We start from the raw sequence: 18041 nt of genomic DNA, 5'->3' as shown, positions 1-18041 counted from the left end.
GGTGGATATTCTGTGCGCGTCCGTGATATGCTGCAGAATAAGATATATAATGTTTGTAATTAACCATACCGTTATATAATAAAAAGTTTCTCCTCTAGCACAAGAAAAATAGGAGGGTGGGGGATAACTTTGTTAATAATACAAATAAAAAAAGGAGCATTTTGGAGGGTTTCTCTCAGAATTATGCGGGAGGGGTTTTTGTCGCATGTGAATGATGAGCATATCAAATGTGTTGAACTCCGAATAGGTACAGAGATTTCTTGCAGCTTTGGTTTTTCTTGAAACTTCCCGCTATAACTAACCCCAGGGTCACAAGCTAAGCTAGCCAGAATATTAACAATTTCCTCTGAACGGTAAAGTCTCTTACATCTTCCTAACAAAACCTGAGTATATATATACGCCGGACCAACCTCTCTGCCCCTACCTCATAATATATATTTCAAATACCCAGATCAAGTATTATTTCTCAAAGCTTCATTGATAGATTATACATCCACAGGCCTATATCCACCTTATTAATTCTCTCTCTCTCTCTCTATCTCTCTTTCTTTTTCGCTGTGTAATTTAAAGAGCATAAGAGAAAATGGGTCTGAGAGACATAGGGGCATCACTTCCTCCGGGGTTTCGTTTCTATCCGAGCGATGAAGAGTTGGTGTGTCATTACCTCTACAAGAAGATCGTGAATGAGGAAATTCTCAGGGGTACTTTGATCGAAATAGACTTGCATACATGCGAGCCATGGCAGCTTCCAGGTACATATCTCACATCTCTCTCTCTCTCTCTCTCTCTCTGTGTCTTACGTTATCTTCCTTAGCTTAGTTCTTATCCGGTCGAATTCATTTTTGTTCGTGAAAAAATATACATATATTTGTCTGTCTGCGCGTGAACTCTTGCATATTTTTCAAGAGGATCGCGTGCGTGCGTCACCTGAGGGAAAAGATTTGAGCTATAATCCTGGTCGTCTCATGAACCAGATAATTTAATATTAAAGTATTTAATTCAGATAAGATGGTCTCCAACCAAAGGAGGCAAGGCAATTAATGAAAATTCCATAACAGGAAGACATGCATATGGATGTCTGTCAAATCCGCAATTAATATGTAAGCGGACAAATTTGTTTCCAGTAGAGAGGAAGAATGACAGAAAGAGAGAGAGGGATCTTATATATATATGTATAGTTTACTCAGTTCTTTTAATGGACAATGGAATGCACGCCAACCAGGTAATGAAATATTTGGCAATTTATAAATCTCTCCGATCTTTAATTATATCATAGTTTTATATACATATACAATTCTAGCATATGTACCTTGTATGGAGTTGTGTTGCAATCTCATCGCCACCAAGTTTATTTCACTGGTATTCTCCCTCATCGTAGTCTCCGTTGTTTTATATATTGATTCATACTATTTGCTTCAGTTAAACTAAGCATATGTTCTATATGTTCTGGATATTCAAATAGATGGCGGTGGGAGAAGTGACCCAATTATTGGACATGGCCTCTCTTTCTCTCTCTAACTTGATTGTTTACATATATATATATATATATATATATTACTATAAGTATGAAAACAAATGCATTTATTACTTGCATGGCCAATTTGGATGGGAACTTTTCATGTGCAATTTAATAGGTGATCTATTTCGTTATTGTTTGTTCCACATATGCCATAACTGCCTTTTAATACACACACACACACAGCCATATTACATGCGCATGCATCAGATTCTTCCTTATCTGTTCCATACATACTTTATCGTATTTCTATACAAAATTACTGTTTGAACTCATTTACCAATTGTTAATTGGAGCGGCAAGTGTTTCCTGAATATAATTGAGGCTAAGACTAGTTAGTCCGTAAGATACGTCAGCTTATGGTTCAATACAGTACTCAATTTTCCCTTTGATTTTTGCAGTTCATTGTATATATACTTCTATATATACACCACCTGTGCTCAGTTTTTTTTTTTTTGGGGCCTTTGGTGTGACACCTTAGCTTCCATAATACTATAATAGAACGTATAAAATACAGTGCATATACCATAAATTACCTTTCTATTGGGAATGACTCACTATCTAGGTGATATTGACTCCTTAACATTCTTACATATAATCAGCAATCATATATATACACTCCAAAAGTGAATCTTTCTATACACATCAAATGAAACTTGATCTTTTTCTTGCGTAAATTATTAATTAGTTCTCATACTCTGACGCAGCATAGTGGAAGCAAAAACTATAGTATTTGAGTTAAATAAAATTATAAAAATATGTTCAACTCTTCATATCTCATGTCATATATATATATATATATATATACATGCATATATTAGCCTCAAGCAAACTTAGGTATGTGTTTGATAATATGTAGTATATCTTATGTGCTTGTATCTCATTTATATGTCTGTGTTTTTATGATGTGTGGTGCAAAAATCTGACTAACGGTGTGTGGGTGGATGGTTAATTACTGAAGAGGTGGCGAAGCTCAACGCAAACGAATGGTACTTCTTCAGCTTCCGAGACCGTAAATACGCCACAGGATTTCGGACGAATAGGGCGACGACATCTGGATATTGGAAAGCGACAGGGAAGGACAGGACCGTGCTGGACCCAATGACACGCGAGGTGGTAGGGATGAGGAAGACGTTGGTGTTTTACAGGAACAGAGCCCCCAATGGTATGAAAACCGGTTGGATCATGCATGAATTCCGCTTGGAGACCCCACACATGCCCCCCAAGGTAATTTGATTCCTTCTTCAATTCTTCCTTTTTCAAACTCCCCCATCATTACTATAAGCCTAACCCTAGCTAGCTACTAGTGTACAATCACGAATTTTTAATTGGATGCGTGCTACCTGTTATAATCAGGATCCATTTTAACTAACGTACGCGTGTCCTTATGATTTGATCATTAATGAGAAACCAATCAATTCTCTGAATAGAGAGAATGTGTATTCAATTATTAGACCCTATATCACAATCCATATATGATTTGATGATTGATTTTCTCCACGGTTTTGTATCCAATGATGTGATAACAAACACCAGTACTTTAATTATCTATGTCTAATTCATCCATCAAACGCGTATTTTTTGCTTCCATGAGTTAAAGAGAGACATAGATGTGAGGGCTGTCTACTTCCTGCCCGTTTCAGATTAATGTCTGCCAGCGACGGAATAATTAGTGTTTAGGAGTAAGGATTAAGCTTGTTTAATTTCAAGCGTATAGCACGCGAGTTTACATTAATTTTTCCTAACTAGGTCAAACTTTTGTTGATTACACAGGAGGACTGGGTTTTGTGTAGAGTATTTCACAAAAGCAGAGCAGACAACAGTAGCGCCAAACTCAGCCCACGGGACATGTTTGAGACCGCACCTTCGTTTACTTTTCCTTGTAATTCATCTCCAACGACCAATCAAACTGAGGCTCCTGGCTTCACCGCTTTCACGTCCATGCCACCCCCTGATTACCAATACCAGAACCAAAACGGCTCTCTAATGAATCTCCTTCAGTTTTCTCGGGAAACAAACATGGCCAGTACGGTCACTCAAAGTATTCCAAAAGGCGATCCTATTGGATATGACGATCATGGGTTCTTGTGGGACGTGGACATGGAAGAAAACAGCAACCACCACAATGGCGTGGCCTCAGTACACCTGGACGGAATGAGATTCGACGTTGATGATGATAGTATGGTTGTGTTATAAAATTGTGCGCCGCTGTACATGTCTGGTTCATATCACGCAAATTACCAAAAATTGTTTATTTGTGAAAAAATGCACATATGTGTTCATTAAGTTTGGCTTTGAGGGAGAGGTCAGATGCTTGATTTGAACTTGCAAGATGTTTTTAAGGTTGTTTCATACTGTTCAAGTGCTTAGTGTATTATGTATAAGGTCGATTTGAGATTCCCCCCCCCCCCTTCCTTCAGTGTAATTTAGTTATCCCATTAGCACCTATAGAGACCGTCCTTTTATTTCGAGTGCATTTATCAGTATCAGAAAAATGCTCACTGTTTTATTAATCATCATGTACTGTGGTATTAATATGTACGAGATATGGCAACCCAACTTGGATCCACCTAATTAATGAAGCTTCGTTTCCGGTGATATAGGTCAGAAGTTAAACGTAACTATAATTAATGTGCACAAGACAAAGAAGAGCTAATTGGATAGGGTTGGTAATAAAGCGAAGGGCGTGCATGGAATAGCAAGAGAGAAGGAAAAGGAGTAACAAGTGGATTTGGGAGTGAAGAGCGAGTGGAGCAAATTCAATTTGATGTCTGCTATACTTTGACTCTTATTTGTACAGCTGCAATCCACTGGAAGTGCTTTTTATGCACATGGAGAATTGGGGAGTCGTCCAATTAAGAAAGATTCTTTGGTCTGATTCCTAAATCGCTTTTAGCTTTCTGCCTCTCTCGTCTCTCATCGCCATTATTATTTTATTCCAGCAAATAGGCTTTTGTGATGGCAGCTGTATCAAGACGCGTGCGTGGGACATCACAGAGCTTTTTGTTTCAACCATCGGCTCACAACTGATATTGGGAGCCCTAATTTAATTTTTCTGATATGATTATATATACATCGATCTCATCCATTAATTTCTTTTTGAAAAAATTATTACAGCGACTTTCTAAATCGAGGCCCCATATTCGGGACTCATTTCTTCCAAATCATCAGCGCTCTGTGAGTGTGTGTTTCCCTGTTAACCCTTAATATTTTTTATTTTTCCGAGGAGTTTGACCAAATCACATAATATTAATTAGGACTCGGAAGAAGAAAACAGGTGAATTTTAAAAATATTTGATCTAGTGTTTAGATTTCTTTTGGCATAATGATTGATCTTTTTGGTTCTTTTCGTAGAAAAGCAGGGCCAATAGTAGAATAAAATATTTTACTTCTAACAATATTGAACACTAAGTAAATACTCATCTGATTTTTATTAAAAATTTTAAATAACTAATTTATAGATTAATAAATAGTTAAAATTTGTTGAAAACAATAAACAGGTTGAAAATAGATTTTTGTTTTCAAATATGCTCTTATAATAAATGAGAAAAAAGAATGAAAGAAAATATATGGAAAAATGTAATAAGAGAGAAATAATGAAGACTAATATTAAAAAAAATACATTAAATGTTAAAGATAAACTCAAATTAAAACTTATAAAATTTACCACACTCCTTCTCAAATTTGAAACTTATAATTAGGATAGAATGAGTAGTAATCCACTTGACAAGATTGAGAGCATACCAGCGATCCCCCCCCCCCCCCAACGGCTCACCCATGATTGGTAGTTAATACAGTGTGACAACTACGGTCAGCTGAAGTCAACAGCTATTCATGATGGTTGGTGGCAATCAACAACGGTCAAGAGTGGTGAATTATGAAGGGTGGTAATTGGCAATGATTAACAGGCAACAGCAATGACTGTAACCCGCGGCTAAAATAACTTTATTGTTTTGTTTTGGAATGGGGGAAGACATAGATTCGACAAGTTTTTTTTTTTTTTGTCTTTTGGTAATCATAGATGGGATAGTTAGTTCAAATAGGCTAGTATCTGTTCCGTGATAGGCCTTCAACAAATATAAGCCCAATAAAGAAAGGGCCCCTAGGCCCAATAAAGATCCACTTATTCAACTATTATAATTTTTAACGTGTATTTTCATCCATGCGTTAGCTGACAGCATGTACATGTCAGTCTAACTTGAACCTTTTCTGAGGTCTGAGTCTGGGTGCAGAGATTGAAACCAAGAGGAGAACACGTAAGCGGTCTATTTACATGTGTGGTGGAGAGGAAAGAATGGACGAAATGGCTGTTGTTAGACACGTGAAGGGTAGCGGGCATGGATGCTTGTTTCTCCTCTGATGCCCAAAGGCAGCGCACCCGGCGACATGGAGTGAGCAGTGTGACAATTGATATCCTCCGAGTTTTAATTGCATTTCCAGAGGGATGAACGTGAAAAAAGAGGAAGGCAAGCATACGAGTTTTAGTTTCAGAGGCCAGCGGAAACCAATTCATGCAACGTGCTAATGCCAATCAGGAGATTCTCATCACTGACGACCGGCAAAAACTGCACAGGTGATGGCGGCGCTTCCATCTTCTTCATGGCCTTCACCGCCATCGCATCTGGACTAATCGCTCTTGGATTCCTGCCACCCTCATGCCCCCCAACAACAGCAACAATTTACGTCAACAAGAACACACACATCAAAAATCAACATGTTGTCTCTGGTTACCTGTTACGCATTTGCCCCGCAGTGAGCTTGAAGATGGCCTCCCACTGTCTTTGAGAGTGCGTCGAAGATCACCATCCGTAAATGTCCTACTCAGACGATGTTGTTCGTCTATTACGAGCAGGCACCCACATCCTTTGCTTGTCAGCTCCACGAGAAGATCCATGATTAGATCTCCTTCCCTGCAAATGGGAACCTCATCTTGTTTCTTCATCACATATTTTACCTGCGCCACCATGTATAATAATTTCACAAGCAATTTCTCATTCTGCCAGGCCCCAAGTATATGAAACTAGTAGATGAGCAATTTCGCTCCCAGCACATAAGAAAATGCAAGCTTTTAATTATAAAGCACAATCTACAAGTCATGGCCCCCGACAACACGCACCTCTAGGAAATAAACTCTCACTGCACAAAAAGGAAATGAAAGGGAAGAAAGCAAGAGCAGAGAGCTCATGTTGATCAGTGCAGAGGGAAGACTCAGAATATAATCATGTAACTTGCATGATATAATCAAGCATTAAAGACTAACCGCACATCAAGTGTTTTTCCGTTCGCAGTCGCATGATCGAGTTTTTTTAGGAGATAGCCGTATAATTTTGGGCCAGACCATCCCAAGTATGCCGTTCCAAATCAACCCACATAGTCACCGGATTTCACCTGCCCCCACGTGATTGGGAAACTGAAGCGAAATTGAGAGCTCCCTTGCGACATGATTAAGCAGGTAAAGAGCAGCTCCCCTGGGCTATCCAATGCAATATAAGATGAGCAGATATTTTCACGTGTGAAAATCTAGCAATGCAAAGAACCCATTCCATCTCTATCTGGTTCTTCTCTATGATCTCCGTTTGCGGCGATGGAGACGGTGCCGGTGCATTTTGGCATGGCGGGGAGGTGAGCATGCATTAAGAAATCGATGACTAGTCGGCGGCCGTCATTCTGCGCCCTTATTCGCAATCTACAGGTAAAATTTCCATGTCTGGCTCTGAAATCTTGGACTTCTGCCAGCAACTCCATTCATCAGTCTTTAATTAATTTATATTTTAAGGCAATCTAACTAATTCATTCTAGATACCCAAATCCTTGATCGACCACCAAAGATGAAATCTTCCCAGGCATTGTTTCAAGTAAGGCCGAGAAAAGAAATCACGATTCTGGTAGCCTAGTGATTTGCCTTTCGTGGATCGCAGACATTGGAACCGGCCGAGTGGCGGCATCGTTTTCAGATTAGGCGACGGCCCGAGAACCGTGATCTTCTGAACTCATTTGTTAGATGGGCCATGGAAGCCCATTTAAAATGCTGGGGAGGCCCAACAGAGCAGAGAAAATTAGAGGACATGAAAAGGAGACAAAAAAGAGTATTACAGTGAAAGTGGAGAAAAGAACAAGAAAAGGGAGGACAAGTCACATCAGGAGCAATAAGCAAATGCATAGAGAGAAAGAAATGGGGGGGGGGGTGGAGAGACATTGATGAATGAGAGTGATGCTGTGCTTGTAATGGTATTTGTGTAGTTGGGCCAATAAATGGAGGAGGAGGCGTGAAGGGGTCACAGCACAGCAGCGTCATGTGACAATAAGCTGCACCGCCTGTGCGCGTGCCTTTCTTTATCTCCCGTGTCGTTTTCACCTCTCCATTATTTAAATTCGGCAACGACGTCCAACCTTCCTCAATTTCCTTCGCTCATCGTACCCTTTCTTCCTTCATTATTGCTCCATATACGACATCCTAAAATAATAATAGTAAATTTGAAACGGTGAAAGACTGAAACAGTTACGAGTGTCTGTGCCAGCTGAACTGAACTAAGCAAGTAATGGGGCAACACAAGTAAAGTTGCCCTTCCATTACCACATAATTGTAATCCAAGAGTCTGGCCCAATTTCTAGGTAAAAATATCATATACGGAGAAAACTGTATCCTACATGGCAAGGTTATGTGAAATTACAGACACAGGTTTGATCATGTGCTTTCTCAACACACAGATCCGATATGAGTGTACAAGGGTCCGACTGTTACGAAAAGGAAAAAGAACAAATCTCATTTCTCTAATTTTTTAAATAGATTTCATTAAAATTTTCCCTTCCCCCTTTTTTCATTCCAGCCAGTACCTAAGGCATAGAATAAAATTTTCCCTTCCCCCTTTTTTCATAGATATACTGCGAAAAAAAATCCCATCATCAGCCTCCAATATAATTCTGCCCAGTCTTCCAGTGTGGTGGGGAAATATTTTGCATATGACCAACATATTCTGGGCCCAGATGGGACGATCTTAAAGAATGTTATAATTGCTCGCTGCACAGCATCGTGTGAAGTATCGATCCATGGGACGATGGTTGCATGAGCACCATGAAACTGACTAGCTGGCTCGTGAATACTAGATTTGCAGTCATTTAGCAGCATGGATTTAAGGGAGTGTTTGACAACTTTTAAAATATTTCTAAAAATATTTTTTGTAAAACGAGACAAATTCTCTACTCGTAAATTGTCATGATTGGTTTCCATAAAACACTTCTAAAGATTATGATGGAGGATCTTTGCTTCTCTCCTCACGAGCAGGACAGACCCCCATGGTTACAATCCCGAGCCACGAAAGACAAAGGTATAGCTGCCCGGCATAGAATCGTCATTCCAAAATGTGATAACTATCCACAGAAAGCAGATTTTGATTTATAGCGAGGAAGTTCCCGACGAAGCGGTGAAGTGACGGCCCTACTTAATGGCTGTTACTGTTACTCGGGGGATTTTTTTTTTTGTCCCCATGAAGGAACATTTTCCATTATAATTGCGTCAGTTGACCATCAACAAAGAAAGGTATTTTAACGACTTGACCTATCGGGTAAAGCTGCGGAGGAACTGAAAAATACACACTCGGAGTGAGATCTTTCACTCTAGTGAGCAGTATGTTTTTTTACAGGGAAAAAATCACCTACTTTAGAAGATAACTTTATTCCCTCAGAATTATTAATTATCAAAACTACCTTCCAATATTTCGCAGAAACTTATCTCTAAATATATATAGTTCGTTCTTAGTTTTCTTAGATGACGTGACGATGTGAAATAGGCATGCATGCTTTATGAGACTTAGACCATGTGGCTTTTGTGAGGGAAAGGAGTTATCTGGAGTTCAGACTTGAGACAGATAGTGGTGCAATAATTGAGGGAAGTGGTGTTGTGTGCACTTGGATCTGGGAAGTACTGTTGATAGCGTGGGGGAGGGTTCAGAGTTCAGGGGCACAGTGGAGGGACCTCTCCTTTCCTTCAGAAATGGCAGTCACTAGCCCTAATCACGCACTTACGGGAAACCCCAAACCTTTCTGCAGCTTTACTCTCTTCCCTTTTCGTGTGCTTTGCCTGCAACGACGTCGTCTCGTTCTACAGTCTCAGAGGGAGCCAGCCAAGAAACCCCAACGGCTTTCCTTTACCCGGGCATTGTTTGTTTCGTTCGTTCGAGTAATTACTAAGCAGTCACACGACTGTGATCGTCGGCTCTTGGAGTTAGAAATGTTGCGTCTTGGGCACAAAGTTTCTGCTCGGATATGCACTTCAAATCAATGCCACTGTGAAAGGATCCCAATAACTTTAGAAGGAGTTCTCTACAGTAAAGCTCTAAATATTTTAGAATTAAAGTACATCTAGCACTTAGAAATATTTTTTTTAGGTGTATTTTGTGGTACATTCAGCACTTCAAAATATTTTTTAAGAGAACCCAACATCCTAAAATATTTTTTAGCATAAAAAAATATTTTCTGGTATTAGACGTAACTAAAAAAAACTTTAAAATACTAAATATACTAAAAAATATTTTAAGATACTAGACATAACAAAAAATAATTCAAAGTGTTATATATATCATAAAATATTTTAAGATATTAAATGTATCTGTAAAAATATTTTGGGACGGTGAATATTATTTATCCAATATTTTATACTAACGGTTGAAAGAGACTTTGAACTAAGTAACGCAGATGGTAGTAATTCTAAAATTGAAGAGCCGGGACAGACTCATCTATCGACTATCGTGCAGACATGGAATGACTTTTTTTTACCGCCTCTTGTAATAACTGAAGAGGCAGTCTGGCTGATTAATTAACCCTACCATATCTCTCACATCGCATTTAGGATAGGGATTCTAGTCAAAGTTGCCTTGGAGATACTCCTCATAAATGATCCAAACAAAGATTTGATCGTTTGAATCTCTTCTTTCGTAGGAGCGCATTCCAACATTATCTACCCTAGGCTAAATTTTAGTTAGAATTTGAAAGAATTACAATTAAGTCTCATTTAAAAGAATTAAATAAAAATTTTTTAAAATTATAAAATTATTCTGAGTCTAAAAATCTTTTTGTAATAAATTTTATTTGTTTAATTACCAAATTATTTTTTTTTTTTTAAAATATATTGACAACTGAAAGAGCAGTGGTTGATAACTTAGAATATAAGATTGACAATTATCACGGCTGGATTGACAACTATCCTTTGAGACTTCAGAATAATTTCATGATTTCAAAAGATTTTTTTTATTTAATTTCTTTAGATGGGATCTAATTGTAATTTTCTCTAGAAATTTAGTACTACCTTGCAACGTACTAATGGTCAGTCTCATGTTCGTGTGCGTTACTTTTTCGGTGAGATGGGCGGCTTTAGCTTTAGCGAATCCTAGGTCGTCTTAGTTTATACAAAGGGCCATGATTTTCTTCCATTATTAACGGCTGAGGTTTAAGATAAATTTGAGGATATCACTACACAGTGAGTGCAAATTATTGTATCCTGTCATTTCCAAAAGATTTGTTAGATTGAGTTTTTCTTATGTTGCTTGAAAAAGATAGGTCCCCCCCTTCCACTTCTGTCGGCCTTCCCTTGATAACTACAGCCAATTATTTTCGGCAAATTAATCCAAGAGGGAAAAAATAGGAAGTTATGGCTTTGATTTGATTAGACTGCGCACTGATTAACTGCATCGGAATATGAGTACGGAAAATTCAGACTTTATGACGTGTTGAAAGAAAAAACAAATAGTTTCATGTTACCCTTCGCATAAAATTTAAAAGTCCCTTGAAATCTTTATATTGCATGTATTGATATTTTTCAACTAAAGGTTTTATTATTATTTTAGGCGTTACGATCCATAGATTCTCCTAAATAGTGAGTGGGTATCAAAATCCTCCTAGTATTCTGAGATCTAAATCGTATTAATTTTGTTTTTCAAATATTATTTTATCTGTGATGTGAGTCCATCGTGTGCACATCAGCTGAGCCTTCCATGTATATAGAATATATGAATCTTTCTGAATAATCACCGGATACGTGAAATTTGCTGGTAAATTAAATAATATTACTGTCAACTTGTGAAATGTGTGTTTGTGATTGATATATAAAATATATGAATTGTGCGAGATGATTGACGATGTAAAAACTATTCCGGCTCGTTGATTGGAAGTCGGGCTTTCAAAAGCTCACCTGCAAGCATATATAAACATTAAGAGCGCGATTGATTTTCTATTGACAAATGTTGGAGTTAGGACTATAAACGTTTTGGGCGGAAACAGTTGGTTTTCAACTAGAAATCAAATATGTACTTCCTTTTATACTAATTATAAGGTTTCATTTATAGATTGAACGATATATTAAATTATGAATATTAATGGGAATTAAAATTTGCATGAATGCACAAAACACGCAAAAACAATAAAAACCTATATCGACATCGATGATGAATAATAGGTGTACGTAATTGCACGGTAAGTAGTTTTTCTTTCTTAAAATTTATTGTTTGAGTTTTAAACGGCAAAATATAAACGAGGTTTTTTTTTTTTTTTTAACCATCTTCGGCTTGATAAAGTGCCGTATCTTTCTTTGGATCATGAACTGCCCTACCATTCGCACAAGATATATGCCCCCTCTCCTTCTAAGTGTAATCTCACAAAAACAAAACTGCAAAATAAATGTAGCCATATTTGCCTCCATTCAGAGGCATCACTTCCTTGTACTATATACTAAGAGAAGTCTCATAATATGTCACTCATTTGCATGTGTGAGTGTTCCTGGAAATAAACTAAAGCAGAAACTGTGTGTGTGTGTGTGTGTGTGTGTGTGTATTGCGCTTAAATGGAACACGAACACCTCTACATCTCTTTACAAATACAAGATACTCGGACAAAATGAAGAAAACTTGAGGAATAATTAATTAGTTATGCGTCAGTTTAAACCCATCTCAGCAAACACGTGCATAAGAAACAAATTAAAGTTACTAGAGGAATACATCCTTAAGCATCAATCTATACACACACACACACACATGGCTTTTGCATGCATATAGTCGCCACAAGAAAGGAAGGCAGAGAGATATAAATACAACCAGCTGATTGGATTTCATGTTGAAAGATTTGCTTGTCTTTAAAAACATATAAAAACATTTTCGCTCGAGGTTATCTCGTACCATATATGGAGAAAGCTGCAAGTGAATAGCCAAAGGCCTCTGATAAAATGATAAAGTATTCTAGCTACTTTCACTTACAAGTCTAGTATGATGCTAACACAGCATCGGTTTATGTTGACTGATACGTTAAATAATGATGGCAATATATACAGAAGCTACTGCTTCAATTGTGTGTTTCACATCCTAGGTATGTCAAGGGAGCTTATTAACCAACACTATTAATAAGGAAAAATAAAAGTACTGCGAAGAGTCCAAATTTATTATATACCTTGAGGATTGGGAGAGGAGGAATATATACCCGACCTCTCAAAGTGGTAGTCTCGATACGCCCCACTAGAATCTCTTGAAAAGGGAAAATGGGGATTGTTCGTTAACCTCTCAGGCACCTATCATGTGTGCCATTGGGTATTTTCCTATGAACAAATGGCCCTCTTGATGAATAGAGGAATTGATTGCCGAAAAAATTCTTCCTTTTTTTCGCCAAAGTGATCACAAAAAGTCCAATAGGGGATGAACCTTACTATATATCCAATCACTAGCAGGGTTGTCGGCCGAATTGATTAAGATAACTTCATATCACTTCATACTGACTATCTGTCTCCGAACTTTCTCTAGTTTGATCACACAATGTTACATCCCATTCCTTTTCCTACTTCTCATTCTGCGATTACCTTTTTTTTTTTTTAGGCACTCTCCTACTGGGTAAGACGAGCTTTTCTAATCTACTTCGCACGTGAAGGTCAAAAAACTAATGACCACTATATCCCATGTACAATCATCTCTCAGATTAAAGGCTGAGTGAAATTATCACTAGATCTTACCACTCACCATTTAACTCGGGTCAAGTGGCAATCCTCAAATAGAAGAAGGAAATTAATGTGATAAATCATACACTAGAGATTCCCATCCAGAAGAAAATTTGCAATTTTGGAAATTACTATTATTCCTAGAGAAATGAGATTAATTAGGACCATAACCAACTGTTTAAGAGGCAGGTTGGAGATTAATTGCATCAACTATTTGCCATTATTAATTTTCGGTTTCTTCCTGCAATGAAATGACAGCACGACTGCAAGAAAAAACATGTCATCAAAACCAACACGAGAAGTTAACAGCAGTCAGCAGTTCGCGTTGATTTTGATAAGCCGAAAAACTTTTCAGTTCGATCTGAAACGAATCATATGTTATCATTAAGCTTGAGAATTCTATCATCGTTTCTCCATGCATATATTAATAAATTTGAAGGTGGAAAGCGTGGGAAGTAAAAGTGAAACTGGCGGAGACAAAGGAAACGGGAAAAGAGAACCAGTTGGGTAGATGGATATGCGTGAAAAACTGAACATCATCATTCAGTTAAGCAGAAGTTGCAAAAATATAATGAGACATGAACGACTATACAAAAATGGCAACAACAAAAAAGGATATGTTAAAGACGCAGAAATCTTAATTAATCTCCACCATGTCCAAATTGACAGAGATGATATTGAAGTACATAGAAGTATATATATAAATAACAATGGCACATATTCTTTCTGTTGCTAGCAAGGATACGAAGGCCAAGCTCCATGCACAGTCAATCTCTTAAACTCCCAATACCATTTTGAGTACCCCCATACACACAAACTAGCAGTCTACTACTATCAAAAGCAGATTCAAACAAGTACTGAAGAAGAAGAAGACGAAAAAGAATTAAGAGAAAGAGAGCAGCAAGAAGCAGCAGAGTATTGGGTTGAATTAAACAAATTAATTTGATTACTGATGATGAGTTGCACCTGGAGGTGGAAACATAGACATTTGTTGCTGCTGATGCTGATGCTGTTGTTGAGGAGGAGGAAGACGCTTTCGCTTCTTCTTTTCGTAGCTAATACCTCTTGCCTTTGACTGCAGATCGCGAACTTCACGCAGGTACAGCCTCACAGCTCGAGCTCCAAACGGGTTAGCTTCTGGCTTCCCTCCATTCTCCTCGAAAGCCGCTCGCAGCCGGCCGATGAGCGCATCCAGACTGCCCCACGCTTGGCGGAGAGGGCACGGGCATGATGCCGGAGGGTTCGGGTGCCCGTAAAATGGACACATCGGTATGTGCACTTTGGTCTTACCAAATTGGTCCAGGTACCTAAAAAAACCACACAATTCAACCGTGACATCCAACACCCCATCACTATTAATTCCTCTAAAACTTCGTATGCATAAAAGAGAGGTTGTATCCAAAAGACGGTACTTATAGCGTATGTATATATTCAAAAGGTTATACCTACCTAAGAAATTCAAGTACGTGTGCACCGCTACATCTGGAGAGGGAGAGCGGGGGACGGTGGTTCTTGAGGTACTGACCGAAGGTATTCCAGTCGCGGCGCTTTTGGTTCTCGTAGCGGCTGCTGCTGCTCGCGGTGGTGGAGGAGGTGGCGGCGCCGGTTGGGGCGGCGATGGTGGTGGTGGGAAGTTTGTTTTCGGAGTGACAAGAAGTGTCCATAAATTGTTGGAGGGAGTCCATAGGAAACTTAAGGGTTTGGGTTTGGAGATCGAAGGTAGTGGTGGGGGGATCGCCTTCTCGTCTCATGGCCTCAATGAAGTTCATATCTATCCGACGTGTTGATCTAGCAGCTAGGTTTCCTGAGTACAGCCACGACACACTCACTGCCTCCAGATCGAGCTGAGAGGTAGAGAGTATGGGGATTCAAAATTAGTATCCGTCTTACAATAACATGTATTCATATTGCTATGTATCTATATACTATAACCTCGTAATTTGGGATGAACACGAAGGTTGCTGCATACAGAGAGAGACCCGCGCGCACACACTTTCAGGAATTACCGTTAATGAATCGACAACCTTGGGAAAAAGAGAGAAAGAGAAAAGAAACATGGGGAGAAAATAAAAGGAGAGATCGGTAATTGATTACATACAATTCTTGGGAGAGACAGAGAAAGGGTTGATGAGTTATGATGTGGAGGAGGAGGAGATCAAGGAAGTGTGATGAGATTGATGGGATCAGAGTGAGTGGACTTCTCCTCTTTATTTTTCTGTTTGCTGCATTACGAGGAAGCTGCTCATCAGCACTTGTGTGGTTCTTTTGGTAGCTTTGATTTCTGAGATCGCCAATGGATTCGATTTTTTCCTTAAAAGGGTGGAGCAAACCCTCCACTCTCACTCATCCATTCTTCTTATTCTTCCTTCTCCTGATAGAGAGAGAAAGACGGGGAAGGCTTAGGGCTTTTTCGTGGGCAGGTTTGAGACCGGAGAAAGAATTGTTTCTTTTTTATTCTTAATATCCCAGCTGGTGTTATTTGTTTTTTTGGGTTGAAAATAGCATATTTTACTCTACTTGTTTGGAGGATAAAAACAAATGTTTGATTATTTAAAGAGATATGAGTGTCGAGAAAAGAAAATGGGTGAGATGCAGAGATATATTTATGCGATGAGCATTTCCCGACAAGAATAAAGGTTGGAGGGTAAAATTAAGGGAGTAACATGATTCTGCTTCCTGACCATGTAGTTTTGAATGACAGTTCCTTTCTCACGGCCCAGAATGTCCCTGTTCATTTCCCCCTCTTTTTTCACTTTTCCCCCTTTAACGAAAAGATCATACTTCAATTACCACACCCAAATTAAATATTTGTCCCCCTCCGTTTCTTTTTCGTTGCTGTTATTATTATTATTATTGAATTTCGCTATCATTTTTTTCTTGCCTTATTTCATTTATAAAACATTTCTGATATATTTTAGTAAAAATAATTAAAACCTTAAATATCGTTAACGTCGCCTTAAAATTTATTAATTCTTTAGCTTTATTTTTATTTAATATACATATATACTTTCTTTGATATGTGTATATATATAAGTAAGACCAGTTAATCATATTAATTATTGCACTTTGACAAACCACTAACAGGTTAAATTTCTTCACATCACAGCACAGTAATATTATGATACTTCCCAAATCACTTCACGTATGAGCATATGTTTACTGTTCTTGACTCGAATGTGAGTGGATCTGATTATTAGATTGATGGCTGATCGGTGACTGATTAATACCGACCCTTCACTTGTAAAATGATTTAATTACCCGCGAAGAAAGGTAAAATCTTGTTATCAATTAATTAATCGTTTATTTCGTACATACAGATTATTAAAGATATATTCTACGCCGAGAGTTGGTGTGGCTTAGACTTTTCCCCATTTTATTCTATTATTTTCAAGGCGATCATATTAAACATTTCGTGATCAGACAACAATTTCAAAAGGCGATCTCACGATAAAGACAAAATTCGAGCACTTCATGTGTGTATAATGAAGTGGGCGTGTCTGTGGGGATACACAAGCATTCTCCCGCATAATGAAAAATGATTATGAGCTTTTGTGCAGGGATCACCAAAATTTATCATTAATTACAGGATCGTGGACAAATTCGGACAGCTTTTGAACTTCAGAATATGATTTTTGGAAAGTCGAAGGTTTATTTAGTTATTTTCATGCAGAGGACAATACTTTAGCCTATGTATATCATATTATAAGCATTCAATATATGTATACAGACAGATCTACCACACATATAATCTACATGTATTTAATACTGGAGCTAGTTAATAATAGCATTTAGTTCTAAATATAAGGTATTACTCCCAATTCTTAATATAAAAAGTAGTTTAATATTTAATTTGGTCATAAACATTAGACGTAAGTCCATATTGTCTCTCATGTTTATTCTTTTTTTTTTTTTGTCAAAACAGTCCCAGTAATAGTTTATATATTAAATGTTTCATCAAATTATAGTTCCAGCTAATAACATGATTAGTAAAGATATTTTAGGAAAGATAACACATATTTATTATAAATAATTAATGAAACAAATTTTTTTAATAAACTCAAATTAGTATATTAGGAATCGGAGATAGCATGAATCGAATTTATTTCTCACGTTTATTATTTTTTTAAACTAATTTATTTTAGAAAAAATTAGTTATATTTATTGTAATTAATTAATTTTTATAATATCTTTTAATAAACCTTACTCGTATTAAAGAGGGGGAGCAGCTTTTTTATCAAAAAACCCGCACGGTACGAATTTAGAGTTCTGCATGGAATTACGGTGGAGGGATGAGTATTCCATTTTCCAGGCCTATTGAAGGAAATTCAGATTTGCAGTGAGAGGGAGGGTGGGTAATAAAATATGTCTGGGGGAAAAAATCTAAGAGCTTCCCCAACTTTCGTGATCAGGCTCCAATGTTAAATGCGCGTGCTTACGCAATTAATATGGGTACGTTTTTTTTATCAATTTAATATTTTTTTAACATGCCAAAACAGAGTACAATTTAAATAATAAATAAAATTAAAACGATGGGGTTAAGGTATGGTAGTTAAAGCC

The 18041-nt window shown here is 37.7% G+C and overlaps 2 protein-coding genes across 2 annotated transcripts; one reads left to right on the top strand and one right to left on the bottom strand.

The window, feature by feature from the left end:
• The first annotated feature begins 425 nt into the window (after positions 1–425).
• Positions 426–4060, top strand: LOC114723468 (NAC domain-containing protein 21/22-like). Its single transcript, XM_028909646.1, has 3 exons — positions 426–752; positions 2478–2743; positions 3290–4060. Exons 1-3 carry the CDS (start codon positions 584–586, stop codon positions 3710–3712), a joined length of 858 nt encoding a protein of 285 aa, XP_028765479.1. The 5' UTR covers positions 426–583; the 3' UTR covers positions 3713–4060.
• A 10293-nt stretch (positions 4061–14353) lies between these two features.
• LOC114723469 (protein LIGHT-DEPENDENT SHORT HYPOCOTYLS 4) lies at positions 14354–15575 on the bottom strand. The gene is made up of 2 exons (XM_028909647.1): positions 14934–15575; positions 14354–14791 (listed from the first exon to the last, which is right to left on the bottom strand). Exons 1-2 carry the CDS (start codon positions 15251–15253, stop codon positions 14431–14433), a joined length of 681 nt encoding a protein of 226 aa, XP_028765480.1. The 5' UTR covers positions 15254–15575; the 3' UTR covers positions 14354–14430.
• Positions 15576–18041: the final 2466 nt, after the last annotated feature.

Source organism: Neltuma alba, unplaced genomic scaffold (genome assembly GCF_004799145.2).
Source record: "Neltuma alba isolate B1F8T4 unplaced genomic scaffold, ASM479914v2 tig00012143_pilon, whole genome shotgun sequence".
Lineage (NCBI taxonomy): Eukaryota > Viridiplantae > Streptophyta > Magnoliopsida > Fabales > Fabaceae > Neltuma > Neltuma alba.
This window is presented reverse-complemented; position numbering and strand designations above follow the sequence as displayed.

Bases quoted from the DNA above. Each gene is read 5' to 3' on its own strand.
- LOC114723468 (XM_028909646.1), top strand. From the start codon at position 584: ATGGGTCTGAGAGACATAGGGGCATCACTTCCTCCGGGGTTTCGTTTC. The intron at 753-2,477 runs GTACATATCTCA...TAATTACTGAAG, and splicing joins CGAGCCATGGCAGCTTCCAG to AGGTGGCGAAGCTCAACGCA. The intron at 2,744-3,289 runs GTAATTTGATTC...TTGATTACACAG, and splicing joins CCCCACACATGCCCCCCAAG to GAGGACTGGGTTTTGTGTAG.
- LOC114723469 (XM_028909647.1), bottom strand. From the start codon at position 15,253: ATGAACTTCATTGAGGCCATGAGACGAGAAGGCGATCCCCCCACCACT. The intron at 14,792-14,933 runs GTAGGTATAACC...TGGTTTTTTTAG, and splicing joins CACGTACTTGAATTTCTTAG to GTACCTGGACCAATTTGGTA.